The sequence below is a fragment of the Argentina silus genome (assembly GCF_951799395.1).
Source record: "Argentina silus genome assembly, chromosome: 3".
In the NCBI taxonomy this organism is placed as follows: Eukaryota; Metazoa; Chordata; class Actinopteri; order Argentiniformes; family Argentinidae; genus Argentina; species Argentina silus.
Window position 1 is genome coordinate 20,385,637 of NC_139657.1, and position 14,749 is coordinate 20,400,385.

The 14,749-nt window shown below is 41.8% G+C and overlaps 1 protein-coding gene across 1 annotated transcript; it reads left to right on the top strand.

Moving 5' to 3' along the window:
• Nucleotides 1-3,344: 3,344 nt before the first annotated feature.
• On the top strand, nucleotides 3,345-4,823 carry kcna1a (potassium voltage-gated channel, shaker-related subfamily, member 1a; the record flags this gene model as incomplete). Its single annotated transcript, XM_083666790.1, has 1 exon — nucleotides 3,345-4,823. One exon carries the CDS (start codon nucleotides 3,345-3,347, stop codon nucleotides 4,821-4,823), a length of 1,479 nt encoding a protein of 492 aa, XP_083522916.1.
• Nucleotides 4,824-14,749: the final 9,926 nt, after the last annotated feature.

Sequence of the window (14,749 nt, forward strand, 5' to 3'; positions counted from 1 at the left end):
TCCTTTAAAGTAACTAGTTAATATTTCAACAGACCCCATTAACTAAATTGAAGTGCCACCGTGATATATTAAGTGTATAGCCTAATATTAATGAATCAATACAGGACTTGCCACAATCTAGCAGTACATTTTAGCAAATTAAACTAAGAGAGAGGAAGTCATTGAGATGCTCTGTACAGGGTTGACAAGACAGTCCATTTTTTATTAATGATACTCTAGCACTTAAGAGCTGACTCCAGTTGTTGTTCCCCTAAAATGTCTGTCAGTTGATGTCCATGGATGTTGTAGTGCTTCCCTATTGCTCTTATTCCTCTCTATTGTTGAGTGCTGCTGTAAAACCGAGAATTTGATGGAATTTATTTAATTTGTTGTGCAATTATCATTTTGAATGAAATAAGTGTGTCATCCGGGAATGTTTTGTAAACATTTAGCTCACATTTAGCACACTTTCTATGTTTGATACTTGGAAGATCCTAAAAAAAATCCTAAAAAATCCTAAACACTCATAACCGTGTAAGTAATAGACTACTTCACAGACAGAGTTAAACTGGAGTGATAAATATTTGTAGGACATACCATTAGCTCCATCTACCGGTTATATATGAGAATCAGTGGACACGGCCAAGGGCGTAGGAGCCAATGTTAGAAGAAGGCAAAATGGTCTGATTTTATGGTAGCGGGACCTTTATTTAAAAAACAAAACAAAAAAACGAGTCGCCAGTTTCGTGTTAGCGGGACTTGTGTGAAAAACTGAGAGTGAGTAATGTTTTGAAGCAAAAGAATACTTGCTAGCTACAGAATTACTTGCACATCACTGTCTTCATCAGTCAGCAAGTTCGCTGTTGGCAGGCGAGTGACAGCTATGAACAGACTGACAAGCAAAGAGGGAGAGAGGGAGAGTGAGACGTGCCTCTCCAAGCCAATATAATTCATAGACTGATGATCTGTTATAGTGTGAATCAATCTGAATTATCATGATCTCTGATGAAGTCATAGCAGCTTAAGTTTAGAAGGTGTATGCATGTGTTGACTTCATGCAGGAGAGTGACAGCCAAGGACAGGCAGACAAACAGAGAGGGAGAGAGAGAGAGAGGCACTGCTATTCAGTACAGTATGAATGGTACAATAAGTGCCCTCCGCAAGACCCCCATTAACCTTTTAGGTTTCTTCACCTGTTAAGCAGTTAAGATTTGTCTGCATCCTGTATCCTCCCTCCTACGCCCTTGGACACGGCCATTGATGTACATATAGTAGGTAGCCTACAAATAATGTTTAGCCGGTTTTCATATTTTTCAATCTTCTTAAATTTGTTAAACATCAAAAGCATTTTTTGCTGGTTAATACGCCTGTGGGGTGGGCAACAGCATTATTCATGCGATTATTCCATTTCACCAGCTCAGCGATGATGGGCCTATCTCATCTCATGTAGACTTACTTTCCAAACACAGACTATGAAACATGGATGTTGAAAACAGTTCTCTTTTTGGACAACCTGTCGTTCGTGAACTCGTGCATCCCTTCAAAACACAACCGGTCTCCGCTTCATTATCTTTGGATCCTGTCCTAAAATAAACTGCGAATTCTCTCAGATCAACTTTAAACAAACTTGCATGTTCAGTGTTATCGATTGGACTGACAGGAACAAAAACAGAACGGTGCACCGTGCACGAGGAAGGGGAGTAGATGTCAGGATAATGACGCTCTGCTCGCTGTCCATGGTGCTGAAAACACTCCTTACTGGAGCGATCGCTCTCTCCGGCCACTTGCAGGCTCCAGATGGGACTAGAGCACTGAAGTTATGAGAAACGTGCACATTGTATAATCAAATTGTTTGTATTTTGTATTATATCCCCTACTCTCTTAGCCATCGATTTTGTTTTATCATGGTCATTAGGCTAATAAGCATCATTGTTAATTGTTGGGAAATAATTATTCAAGGTACCAGCTCATCAACCTTCAGCGAATCTGATATTGCGCCAATGCTGGCACACAAATGCTCTTGTTTTTCTGGTGTAGAGAGCACTCGTGGCAGCGTGCGTTAGTACAGCCGGTCTGCATTGCGTCGGAGTCCCCCCCCCCACCCCCCCCCCTCCCAATTCACTTTCTCTCCACCACCACTCTCCTTGCATGTGAAATAGCCTACCTAACAACAATATGCTGAACATTATTAAGAAATGATTCTCTCTTCCATAATCGATTCCCCCTATCGAGGCACCTCTGTCCATTCTCTCAACAGTATAGCAGTATATGCCGAGGTAAAACACATTCTGCCCGTCATCTTGTCTACTCGTAACAGGAAATTTCTGCTGATGCGGTCATGTCTGGAAATGGCAAGGGTTCGCTTATTGCCCCTTAATGTATCTCCCCCCTGAATTGCAGCATAAGAAATTCTCCTGCGGTATAAGCCATACACGCCGAAGTGCCGCCGCACAAGCGGCAACAGACATTGCGGCTTTAAGCTTCTTTTTTCTCCTTTCCATTTCTCATTTTACTCCAGCGTTATTTTACGTCCTGAGAGAGATATGATCAAGATGTAGCCTAGAAAGTAGACATTTGAGTTATCCGATAGCAATGGCTTGATGCTCATGAGGGCGGTATGATCTCTACATAGGAAAGCTTGAATTTGTTTCGGGTGCGATGTGAAGTGTTAAAGCATTAACACATGACAACAAAGCTACGGGTGTCCTTGCGCTGGATGACTCTGCTCGCGTACAGACGCGTTCCTTCAGGATCCCTCAAGATCAACCTGAGGTAAGCCTTGAAATTGTCTGTACAGACTGTCTGTAATTAGGGTTTAGGGTCAGGGATAAGCCTACGTCATCTTATTAAACTTTTGATTGTTTGTTTGGGGTAAGCTAGTGTTAAGCAATCATCAAATTTCAAAAGACTGTCATGCGTCAAAACATGCATTTGAAGTGGTGCAATATCATAACATTCTGTAAATAATAGGCTATGCTGATTTTCTTAATGTTCTATCGATAAACAATGTAGTTTGCCGCCATAGAATTGTACTTGTTGTACTTGTATAAAAATACAAGAACGATAAATAAATAAATAAATGGCAGAAATTGCTGAGCTAGCAAATATCTCCGCTGTTCGATCCATTCTTTTTTTCTCTGACTGGGTGATAGAGGCAGCAGTAGCAGATGCAGCGGAGAGCAGCAATGGTCGAGTCAGCGAGAACCGCAGTGGAACCGCACTGAGGCAGAGAAAACTACCCCCTATCTGGGGACCAAGACAACAAATAGGGGGAGGGAAGCAGTGGACATTTTATTTTAAACTGAATGCCTGCAGATTAAGCGGGATTCCACAACTCCTGCAGAGCTCCAAATTCGACCTACAAGATGACCGTAGTGGCAGGAGATAACATGGATGAGACCTCGGCTGTGCCGGGGCACCCGCAGGACGCGTACCCCCCCGACCACGACGACCACGAATGCTGCGAAAGGGTGGTCATAAATATAGCGGGGCTTCGGTTCGAGACGCAGCTAAAAACTCTCTCCCAATTCCCCGAGACATTGTTAGGCAACCCCAAGAAGAGGATGCGGTACTTTGATCCTCTGAGAAATGAATATTTCTTTGACAGAAACCGTCCTAGTTTTGACGCTATTCTATACTATTACCAATCCGGGGGCAGACTAAGGAGGCCGGTGAACGTCCCGTTGGATATGTTTTCGGAAGAGATCAAGTTTTATGAGCTGGGGGTGGATGCCATGGAGAGATTCCGCGAGGATGAGGGGTTCATCAGAGAGGAAGAACGCCCTTTGCCTGAGAAGGAGTTCCAGCGCCAAATTTGGCTGCTCTTTGAGCATCCTGAAAGCTCGGGCCCTGCAAGAGGGATTGCTATAGTATCTGTGATGGTCATTCTGATTTCCATAGTCATATTTTGCTTAGAGACTTTACCAGAACTGAAGCAGGACACTACGGGTCGGATACAGACTGTAGGGAACATTACCTTTTACTACAAACCCAACATCCTGAAAGACCCCTTCTTCATTATCGAGACGCTCTGCATCATCTGGTTCTCGTTTGAGTTGATAGTGCGGTTTTTTGCGTGTCCTAGTAAGGCGGCCTTCTTCAAGAACATGATGAACACTATCGATATAGTGGCCATCATTCCTTACTTCATCACACTGGGCACGGAGCTAGCTGACGACCCTGCAGACCACAAGGAGGGGAAGGGGGAACAGGCAACATCTCTGGCCATCCTCAGAGTGATCCGTCTGGTCAGAGTTTTCAGAATCTTCAAGCTGTCACGACACTCGAAGGGATTGCAGATTTTGGGGCAGACCCTCAAGGCCAGTATGCGAGAGCTTGGATTGCTGATCTTCTTTCTGTTCATCGGAGTCATTCTCTTCTCAAGCGCTGTGTACTTTGCCGAGGCCGAGGAGAAAGAGTCCTATTTTGGCAGCATCCCGGACGCTTTCTGGTGGGCTGTAGTATCTATGACAACTGTGGGCTATGGGGATATGGTCCCAGTCACCATAGGGGGCAAGATTGTGGGGTCCCTGTGCGCCATCGCTGGAGTGTTGACAATTGCGCTCCCAGTGCCTGTTATTGTGTCCAACTTCAACTACTTCTACCATAGGGAAACCGAGGGAGAGGAGCAAGCCCAACTCTTAAACGTTAGTAATCCAAACATATCTGAAACCAACTCTAGCCGCCGTAGCTCATCAACGGTCAGCAAGTCAGAGTACATGGAGATTGATGGAGACATAAATAATAGCATCGACAATTTTAGGGAGGCAAATCTCAGAACTGGCAATTGCACTATAGCCAACCAAAACTGTGTAAATAAAAGCAAGCTGCTTACAGATGTGTAGAAACGAATTAGGAATCGTTGGACTTATGATGCCCTCACTTGTTGAGTAGACCATCAGTTTTGAATGCTTCATTTACCTCCCCAAAGCGCTCTAGCATCATGACAACCATGCAGCAACTGAAAGGAAGAAAAAAAGAAAAAAAAGCTGTTAGAGTATATGAAAGGTAGATAGAGTAATTAATTGATTAAAATGATCCTTCAAATACGTATTGAAAAACAAAAAAACAAAACATCAACTTCTATTTAACAAGCACACGCGCGCGCCCTGGAAAACTAACAGCACTCACGAGGACTGTTGTATCAGACGAAGGCGTGATAATTAAAACGTTATGCATGGATTACAGATTACATTTCAGCAAGTTGCACAATGCATCAAGGAAAATGCATCAGAATACTCTGCAGAGACACGCAAGCATCTGCAGATCAGTGGTCGGCGTACAGCAGGCTACGCCTGGAAGATTGGCGACCCCCTCTACGCAGGATATCCAGCAAAGCACCTTATAGGAAAAAGACTGATCTCATGGTTGGATGTTAAAAGAGGTGATATACTCGCCTCACGGACATCCGCAATGCTGCTATTTTCCAGCAGATGCTGTAATTATGATATCACCAAGTGATTCAATGCCATGCCCTTTAGATGCAAGACAGCACAATGAAACAAAAAAAGAGCTTCACATGAGCATGTTTAGAGACTCCCCATTTTGATATTGGCATGCGTGAGACATTACCTCATATAATGGTAAAGATGTTCTTTTGGACCCCTGCCTCCATTCTCCCCCTTATCATTGGTATTCACAGAGAGTGCACTGGTTAGTTTTAATTTGAAATGCAAATCATTTAGACGTATCTAGGGACTGAATGTTAAATCTTAAGGGAACAGTAAATAAATGAGATCATAGCATGATAAAAGTAACCTGCATTATGGCCTATCGACTAAGGTACTATGTATCCTAGTATATTTAATGCATGACATCAATATACAGCTTGTTGCAATTCAGGCACTTTGACGTGTCCTACTGTCAGGGAAACTAGGGAACTTAAATCCTGGACGTTTCTGAAATGTGACAAAATATATTCAAACCCATCTCGGGGATGCAAACTTTCTAATTTAAAAAGTAGAAGAAGCTGAAGAAATATTATCAAAATGCATATACTCATAATAAGCACCAGTTACAGTATTACTTCAATAGTGCAGTGCATGGACCTTCTTTGAACAAGAAAAGTTAACATCTTATGAGTCATGCTTCCATTTCACCTCTAAATTTAGGACATGTTGTTTTTCAAACCATCAAAACAACCTAATTCACAGAAAGTATGTTAGATATGGCAAATAATTATTTTTTACATTAGTTGCTAGTGCCTTTACCCCTCTCACAAACAGGATCAGTGAAAGTGCCTCTGTGTACAACAGAATTCATGAAGTTGAGCAGTTCTGGTGCAGATCCTGTTTTCGCACTATTATGCTGTTATTGTTGTTGATGAGGATGATAATGATGATTATTATGATGATTGAATGTTTAGTCAAAACTGCGGGCTACACCAACATGACCCATGGTTGTCACGCACAACTTAACCTTCATGTTGTCATGCACTTAATGTGCCCTACTGGAACACCGTAGAGTACTTTTGCTTCTCCACCACTCCAAATCAAAAGGGAATATCCATTTCTTTTAGGTTGCTTTGAGTTGTGATATTGATTTATGTGCCATAAGTCTTTTTTAAATATGTCTACCTCAGTGAGGTCACTGCAGAACTCACTGCAGAGCTGCAAGCTACTTCAATGCAGAGCTCCTTCTTCCACATGCAAAATAGCCTCTTACTGTAGGTGTAAACTGTGGTCATCTGATATTGAACTCATAGATTGACCCCAAAATGTAGCCTTTATAGAAGCACTTAGCAAATACTGTACCAACCACCCTTAACCCTAACCCCTTTCCTTCAAAGCTACGCACAATCAAAAAACATGCATTTCTCTAGAGTAGAGCATCTTTTTCTCCAAAAAGATAGGACTAATGGTTTTGACTCTTTTGTATGACAGTTTTTGAGAGGTAACACAGGGAGAACCCTGAAAAAAGATGTTTGTGAATGCCTGAACAGTGTGTCTTGCTATTTGATATGTTTATCTGTTAAAGAAGGGTGGGTCACATCTACGTCATATTGGAATTTCAATCTGGGCATTATAAACAGATTAGATACTACAGATATTATTGCAAGTTCCATTTGCTGCAGCTACTTGTATTTTGTCAGTTAGCCTTTCATTTCTCAGCAATGCCTACATTCTGAATAGTGTATAGTTGTTCAGCAACACAATGGCTGAAATAGTTCAATTGACAAAATGATTGGGGGGCGAATGCAGATGGTGTCACTTATAGAGAGGTTTGTTATAATTAAGTTTAGGGGGTACACGTGAGACAGACTGTATGACAGCACATATAGCCTAAACATTGCTTATCATCTGTGCTCAATAATGAACACAATGATCCTCATGACTGTATGTCATTTGGATAAAAAGTACTGTACCATGTTTCATTTTGTCTTACTTTTTGCCAGGCCCTTGTGTATAGCCTTCAAATGCAGTGCTACTTATATGTCTCAGTGAACCATTTGTTTCAGTTTGGGCTAAGGCTACCCTTAGTGGATTAGCAGAGAGCCACCACCGACTGAGCCAACAAACAATACCTAGAAAAGCAAGCAAATGTGCAGTGTTTGGGAATGAGGCCTTTTTGATTCTGTGAATCTAGTTGCTAGTTGTTTTGGGTTAGATTATCGGCTATGTGCTTTTTATTTGGTAATGATCTTTGTACTGTATTGCTGGAGACTTAGGTCTGCCACAGACCAGGTGTCAATGTGTGAGCCTTCCTGGATGTCAGTGACATATGAGTGCAAAAAAGCTGTGTCAAGGATTTTCAACCAGGGAATGCCAACCAAGAATGTCATCAAGTCTAAGAACAGACACAAAGAATACCGCCAATACAATGAATACAGAGTGATTATACTGAAAGAAAAGTGCATCTTCTATAATAGGTAGCTAATAATCAGGTAAATTATATGTTTGCTTAGCCTTTGCCATGTGTGTCTGTCTTGTAGCCCTGACGAGTGGTTAGACAACTAATCCCAAGCTGTCAGACAAGACTTGTCCTGTTCCACCAAATCCCCCTGATGAGACAGGTCAAAGTAAGGTTTAGGGAACACATACTGTATGAAACCCCTTGTGTTACCAGTGCAGGAGCTGCTCTTGCTGTGAGGGCATTCTATGTATGGTGCTATGCATTCAATTATTCTACAAAACAATGCATTCTTATAGCAATAGAATTACCTGTTTCATAGATACTTTTGTAAAATAGGAAGTGAATCTATTTTAAAAGATGTGGAAAAGGCGATCTGTTGACAGACATTTACCACAGGGCTGTATGTGTTCTAACCTGAGACCTTGTTTATTGTTTGATTTTGTTATGGTCAGTGGGGTCAAAGATAGAAGTCAACATTTGTCCTTACATTAAACCGAGGAAACCTATGAAGAAGACAAATATAGGTACTGTATAGTGGCCACCCACATCAACCTCACAGGTTTACCTGGAGTCGTTTTCCACTTAGGAAACAGCGTTGATAAAGGGGCAAAGCAACCAATAGCACAGTCCCAACGGAATAGCCTGTAATGCACTTACAAAATGCAAGCGTCAACCCACTGGATTGAATGGCTGTGTGTGTAGTATGAAATGTGAAGGAGAGTCAGAGAAGGTGCCTATATTTGTTTTACATGTATTAGCATTTATTTTTATTTTTTTTATGTTTTCAGAGATTATGTTTCTCAAAACAAAGACATGAGTGAGAAGGTCTTTAAAAAACATTCAGAGACAACATTAACACTAAAATAATCTATCAGTAAACGATTCTATCTAAACGTAGTAAGAACATATGCCATTTTAGCTACAGTAAAATAGAGTATAGCAACTATATATTGCAATTGTCAAAACCAATGATGAATATATGTTTTCATTGTGTGTCTTATTTTCTTTACTGTGGCACTATACTAAGATTGATTGTTTTTAGGAAGAACATGCCATATACTGAACTATCAAAGACTCAATGTGTTCCTTTGGCAAGCCATGATGATTAAACAAAAGTACTATTATCAGTTACTGTACTTGGAATGATATGGACTAAAACTGTATTAGCATCAAGATGTATGGCTTGTCTATTTTATTTTAAAGAAACTGAAAGTTCATACAAACACCATTTAGGAGATTTTCCAAAATTCCATCACTAAACCTACTGATAATGTATAGATGCATATCTCTACAGCAACCTACTGATCGCAAAACTGCATGGTCAATGGAAGACTGCATGAGCTTAGCCTTTCCAAACTGTGGATCAACTATATTACGGTTGCATCATTGAAAAAACCCTTGCTTTCATCTGCACCAAAGGCTTCTATATCAAGTACCCTCCTTTGTTATGATTTATTTCCTTTTTTCTATTGAGAGACATTCTTGTTTGCTAACAATCTTGGCAAAAGTTTGCAATTCAGAAATACTGATTTTGTGCTTGATAATGGCAGCACATGTACTGAATCAGATATTTTGATATTGTAACATCATACTACAAACCTCACTTTACTTAAAAATGGTGACGAAAAGTGACTTATGATGACATGATCCTGTTTATCGCAGCAATGTATTGGTAGGTATGTGACGTTTATGAGTTTGTCTTCCTGTCTGACATGCACCTAGGAATGTGACCAAGTGCATTATTAGAGAATCTGGTTCAACTGAGATCAGCTCAGAGACACAAAGGACTGTTGCTCTTTTATTAATCCATTTGCCTACTGAACATTGCAAATGTGTTCTTTTTGTTTGTCATTTTCATGTTATGTTTACAAGGATTATGCTACAAATTGTTCAGTTTGTCAGCTGTTGACAAAGGCATGGTCTGTGATCTATGCAAGGGTATTTATTTTCTTATATCACTTATGATTTTGTCGTACATCAACTTCAATAAATTTTTAAGGATCGGATTGTCTTTTTTTCATTTGTACTCATGAGGAGGGGTCTGGGTGCTTGTAGTTGTTGTTTGTGTAGTCTACTTGTGAACATTTAGAGGTTAAAGTTTCAGATTGGGCTTCTATCCAACCGTGATGGCTCAGTATTGACACACAAAAGAGTTTGCAATATCACTGACACATCACATTGAGGGCAGATCAGAGTATTTAGCAGTGTTATAAACATGTGATCACTTATTGATTAACAAATGTCTGTCTTGTCACTGCTCCACTCCCTGCCCAGCCCATTCACATATCACATAACATATGGCTTGATTAATCATCTGAAGCCGTTCATGTATACAAATAAAAGTAAGATTCTGCAGTTATATGCTTTAGTGCACGAGATGCATTGTCAGGCTAGTTCAGCAATACAATGAGGTGCCAAAACGATTCTATTTGGTAACGATTTCTTAATACAACCAGTCCCTACTGATCTTGTGGCTGTTAACATATCGAGCACATAGCACACCAACCTCTCCTGTTAGAGCAGTAGTATTGTGTGGGTGTCATTGGGAATGGAATAGTGAGTTGGAGCAGCAGGAATTGAGCTCGCTTGCTCTGAACTCCAGCTATCTTGTGCTAAACCCTCCGAAGCCATTAACAATGTTAGCCAGCTGCAACTTAGAGGTGTCCCTTACACTAATCCCCTCCCTCAGGAGAGGCACTTTCTTGTCTTAAACTTACTTCATGTGTCATTGCTCTCTTCCTGGGCCAAAAAAGTTACAATGCCTCTTCTGCCATTACTACAATTAAGAAATCATCAAATAAAAAGTTCCTTATTGCTATACAAGCTATACCTGATTACCTTGATAAGAATACATTTTGCACATAATATATGAAACTAAATAACAACACTCTCAGCTGTCCACTAGAATAATCAAGACTCCAAAACTGACCATTTGAGCATGTGGCTGCAGTTTTAGGGAAATACAACTGATTCATTCCCACACTGTCCCCTAATGCTGCAAGCCAAGCTTTGTTGCTAGCTCTGGGCTGTAGAGGACATTGGACAGCAGAGGCATCATGGTAATTGATGCAGCTTATCTATCTCTTTCTCTCTTCATCATTGTCTCTCTACCTGTCCCTTTCACTCGTTCTGTCTCCCTCCCTGCCCTGGTGTTTGGGATACTGCGACCCTTATAGCTGTGAGATCCTGCTCCTCTCCCTCGTCCTCTGCATTGCCCTCAGGAAATGCAGCACTTCTCACTCTGCAGGCAGCAGCAGCAGCAGGGGTGGGGTGAGCTGGCACCGGTCCCACTGTTCTTCCCTCTAAAGCACTGTGACCGGCACCACAGCTCTACTGTAGCACACAACACAGTAGCCCTCTGCTACACTGCCTTAGCCTTGTCTCTTGTCTCACACACACACACACACACACACACACACACACACACACACACACACACACACACACACACACACACACAGCCACCAACATGGTGTCCATGTGTGTTTGTGTGTCTGATTGCATAACCAAGACAGTGCAGAGTGTGCCAGGATGTTTTCATGGGGATCTTTTCATAGTAATTGTATTACAGTTACACTAGACATGTTTATCGCACTTGTATTTGCACACTTATAGCCTTATAGTCACACTTATAGTTATAGTCAGTGGCTGTTGTGTACTTTACGTCCCACCACATGTCTCCAGCTGTCTTCCTATGCAAGGGGAACTTTTAATTGAAACTGTGGTGGTAGCCACTGTCTCAGTAACCCCTCCTCCATCTGCTGCAGTAATTGAGGGACTGTCGGTCAGTGGTACAACAGTCAGCCCTTGTGTCCATCTCTCCTGCCTCCTCCCTCAACTGATTTAACATGTTGCCTTGTATGAGCAGTCATCTAACAACTGTCATTCAAATCTCTTTCAGAGAAGAGTGAGTGCTGATAACCACAGAAAAACAAATGGAAGCTCATGGCACACAAACACACACACAAGGGACTACACTTTACCCTGAGTCAGGCCTCTGGCTCACTTGATATTCCAGATCGATTTCCGTAAAGACAGACACTCACCCCATATCCCATTTAGACAAAAATGCCATGCCATTCCTGTTGGCATCATCCAAAAAGTTTCTCATGGACCATTTGAGTGTATTTCTGGTAAAGTGCATAGACATGGACCCAGATTTTCTCATGCTTTATTTATGCATTCTAAAATGTTTACAGAGCATTTCCATATATGCTTACCCCTCTTCACACCTCTAACTATCCCATCAAGTCTTTGCTTGTTAACAATGTACAAATCAGCTTTGACAGTGATACTGCACCTTCCCATGGCCCTACTCACCCAGCCCCACCCCTCAGCTCTATAGGCCCTCCAGCCTCCCCACTCTCTGGCCCACTTCCTTTTTGCATTACCTCCATCAGAGCAGGCTGCTGACACACTTGTTTAATAATTAAGGACACGTCCATAATTTCCTCGTCCTTGTGGAAGTCCACAAATGGTCTTTGTGAAACTCAGGCCAGTTAAATGTACCTCTTTACCTCTGGCCACTGACAGCCCTACATCACTGCAGTGATACAGCAAAGACAATAGGAACCAGATATGCAGAACAGGAGGAAAATACAAGTAAGATGAGGGACGGATTTGTATAGTACTCATACTGAACTACCACTTCATCCATTTACACATTAATTCATTCACCCATCCTGAACAAAACGGTATCTGTATATGTCATGTGTTTTTAGATGTTTATGTACAGTATTTATTGTATTATACTGTCAAACCGATTACCACACTCAAAGTTTCCCCTGGGAAAAATAAAGTTATTCTATTAAAATATATCCATCCATCTAAATGTCCCGCCATTCCACTTGTCCACCTTCCTGCTTGTTCAAAGCTGGATCATTGCAGTGCAGCAGTCTAGATGTGTCCTTGTGATATACAGGAAGCAGATCTCAGCTTACAGTCCCCCTGTCTAGCATGCAGTGTCAGCGTGCTTATCTGGGGAGAAAAAGGCTGAAAGTTTGTATCATCCCACCGTGCTTTATGACTTTCACGGTTAGATTACAACATTACCGCACAGCATTCAAGGAGCTTGCCCATAGGATACCCCACAGGACAACACTGAGTGGCCGAATGGAATGCTGATGTACACGTGTGTATTAGCATAGGCTACTGTCTGTAGAAAGATGTGCAAACATACCGTACAACAACCTCAGATATTAGTCAAAGCAACTAAACAGTCCAGTGCTTGGTGGTACAGTATAAGTACGTTGGATAATTCACTGGAGAAAAAGCAATAATCCTGTAAATGCAATAGATCCAGTCCCAGGACTAAGTTTTTCCCCCATGTATCCATCTCCAGCTCATCTCTCACACCCATAGATCACATGTATGTCCCATCAGCTCAGCTTGCTGTCTTGCCCACAGTGCGAAAGTCATTCATCTAAGTTCTTCTGCTCTGTGCTGCTCTATTGATTTTGTATCGCCTCACATACTTCTGTGGAAGACTTCTACATTGAGGACAATTTCGAGAGACCTTGGTCTTGACCTTACAAGGAATACTACTATTGTCTTATGGAACAAAAAGTGTGTATCATATAAGCTCCATAGTGATATTAGGGACGTAATGGTTACCCCAAGGTTAGTGTGATTCATATTTACAGTATAGCAAAGTTTAACCCCAGGAGAGCAGAGCACATGCAGCTACAGCTATTCTCTGATATCATTTCATGACCAGGAACTACAAGGCACAGCAGAGAATAGCATGGGTTAAAAAATCCATACACAAGCTGCCTTTCATGATGAGTCACATACAGACCAACAGTATATACACCAATTACATATTGTGCTGTGATGAGAGGGCTTGCCAGTTCTCCCTGGCTGCATTAACCGGACTGTAACTAGAATTTATGGTAAAACCTCTCCATGGATGAATTGTGAGCTGTACAGTAACAGAGGACCAATGTCTCCACTGCTATAGAGCCTGTCAGATGTTGACAAATGGAGAGAGTGCTTTTTGCTGAGAGCTGTCCCAACAGGTTTCCCAGGCCAGGTAATTATATTCGAGCCATCATAAGACTCTGAGATGGATTATGGAGCCCCCTGCCACTGTTCAGAGCATTCAAGGACGGCGAGGTCATAAGGCACTGCAGCTACGCTACCCTCCAGATTCTGCAGTCCTCGAGGAAAGCAGGATTTCAGCATTTTAAGTGACTGCTACTCAACTCCCAGAGCAGGAGCCCTCTGCTGCAGCAAAAAGTGGACCTTTCTCCTCAGACAATGGTTACAATAACAACACTACTACTGGGTGTGATTTATCACTATGCACTGATATTACCGTAGCATGCTTTATCATCCACACTCCTTTGTCCTGATTCAAACAGCAAGCAGCAATACAGTAACTAGCATGAATACGCAATGTCAGCAAAGTAACAAAATCAATAGGAGAATCAATCATCGGTGATTTGTTAAGCACTTTACCAAAATATTTGTCACAGAGCACTTAACGACAAAGCCTAAGATTTGGCTCATTCCCTGCCAAATACAAATGCTAACCAAAGGAATCTGACTGGCTCACACACTCAAGCACGTGCAATTGGGAACAGACATTGGATTGCTTACATTTCTCCTCATGTGTCCTATATTTTCTCTTTTCCATTACAGCTGACCTACAGGTAATTTACTTGTTTGAAAGAAACCTTCCCTGCCTGGAGACTTCATAATTCCTAAACACATATCAGACATAAATTGTGCAAGATCACTTTAGCTGCGTCTATGAGTGTTTGGTGTGTGTGTGTGTGTGCACGAGCTTACACTGGGGGAGTGTGTGTTGGTCCGGGAACATTCTCAGCAGTAGCAGAGCCTCCCCCTCTGTGTTGCTGACTCATTGTCACTGCCCCAGAATCTGCTGCCTGTCTGCATTATTCACACACTCACCTTC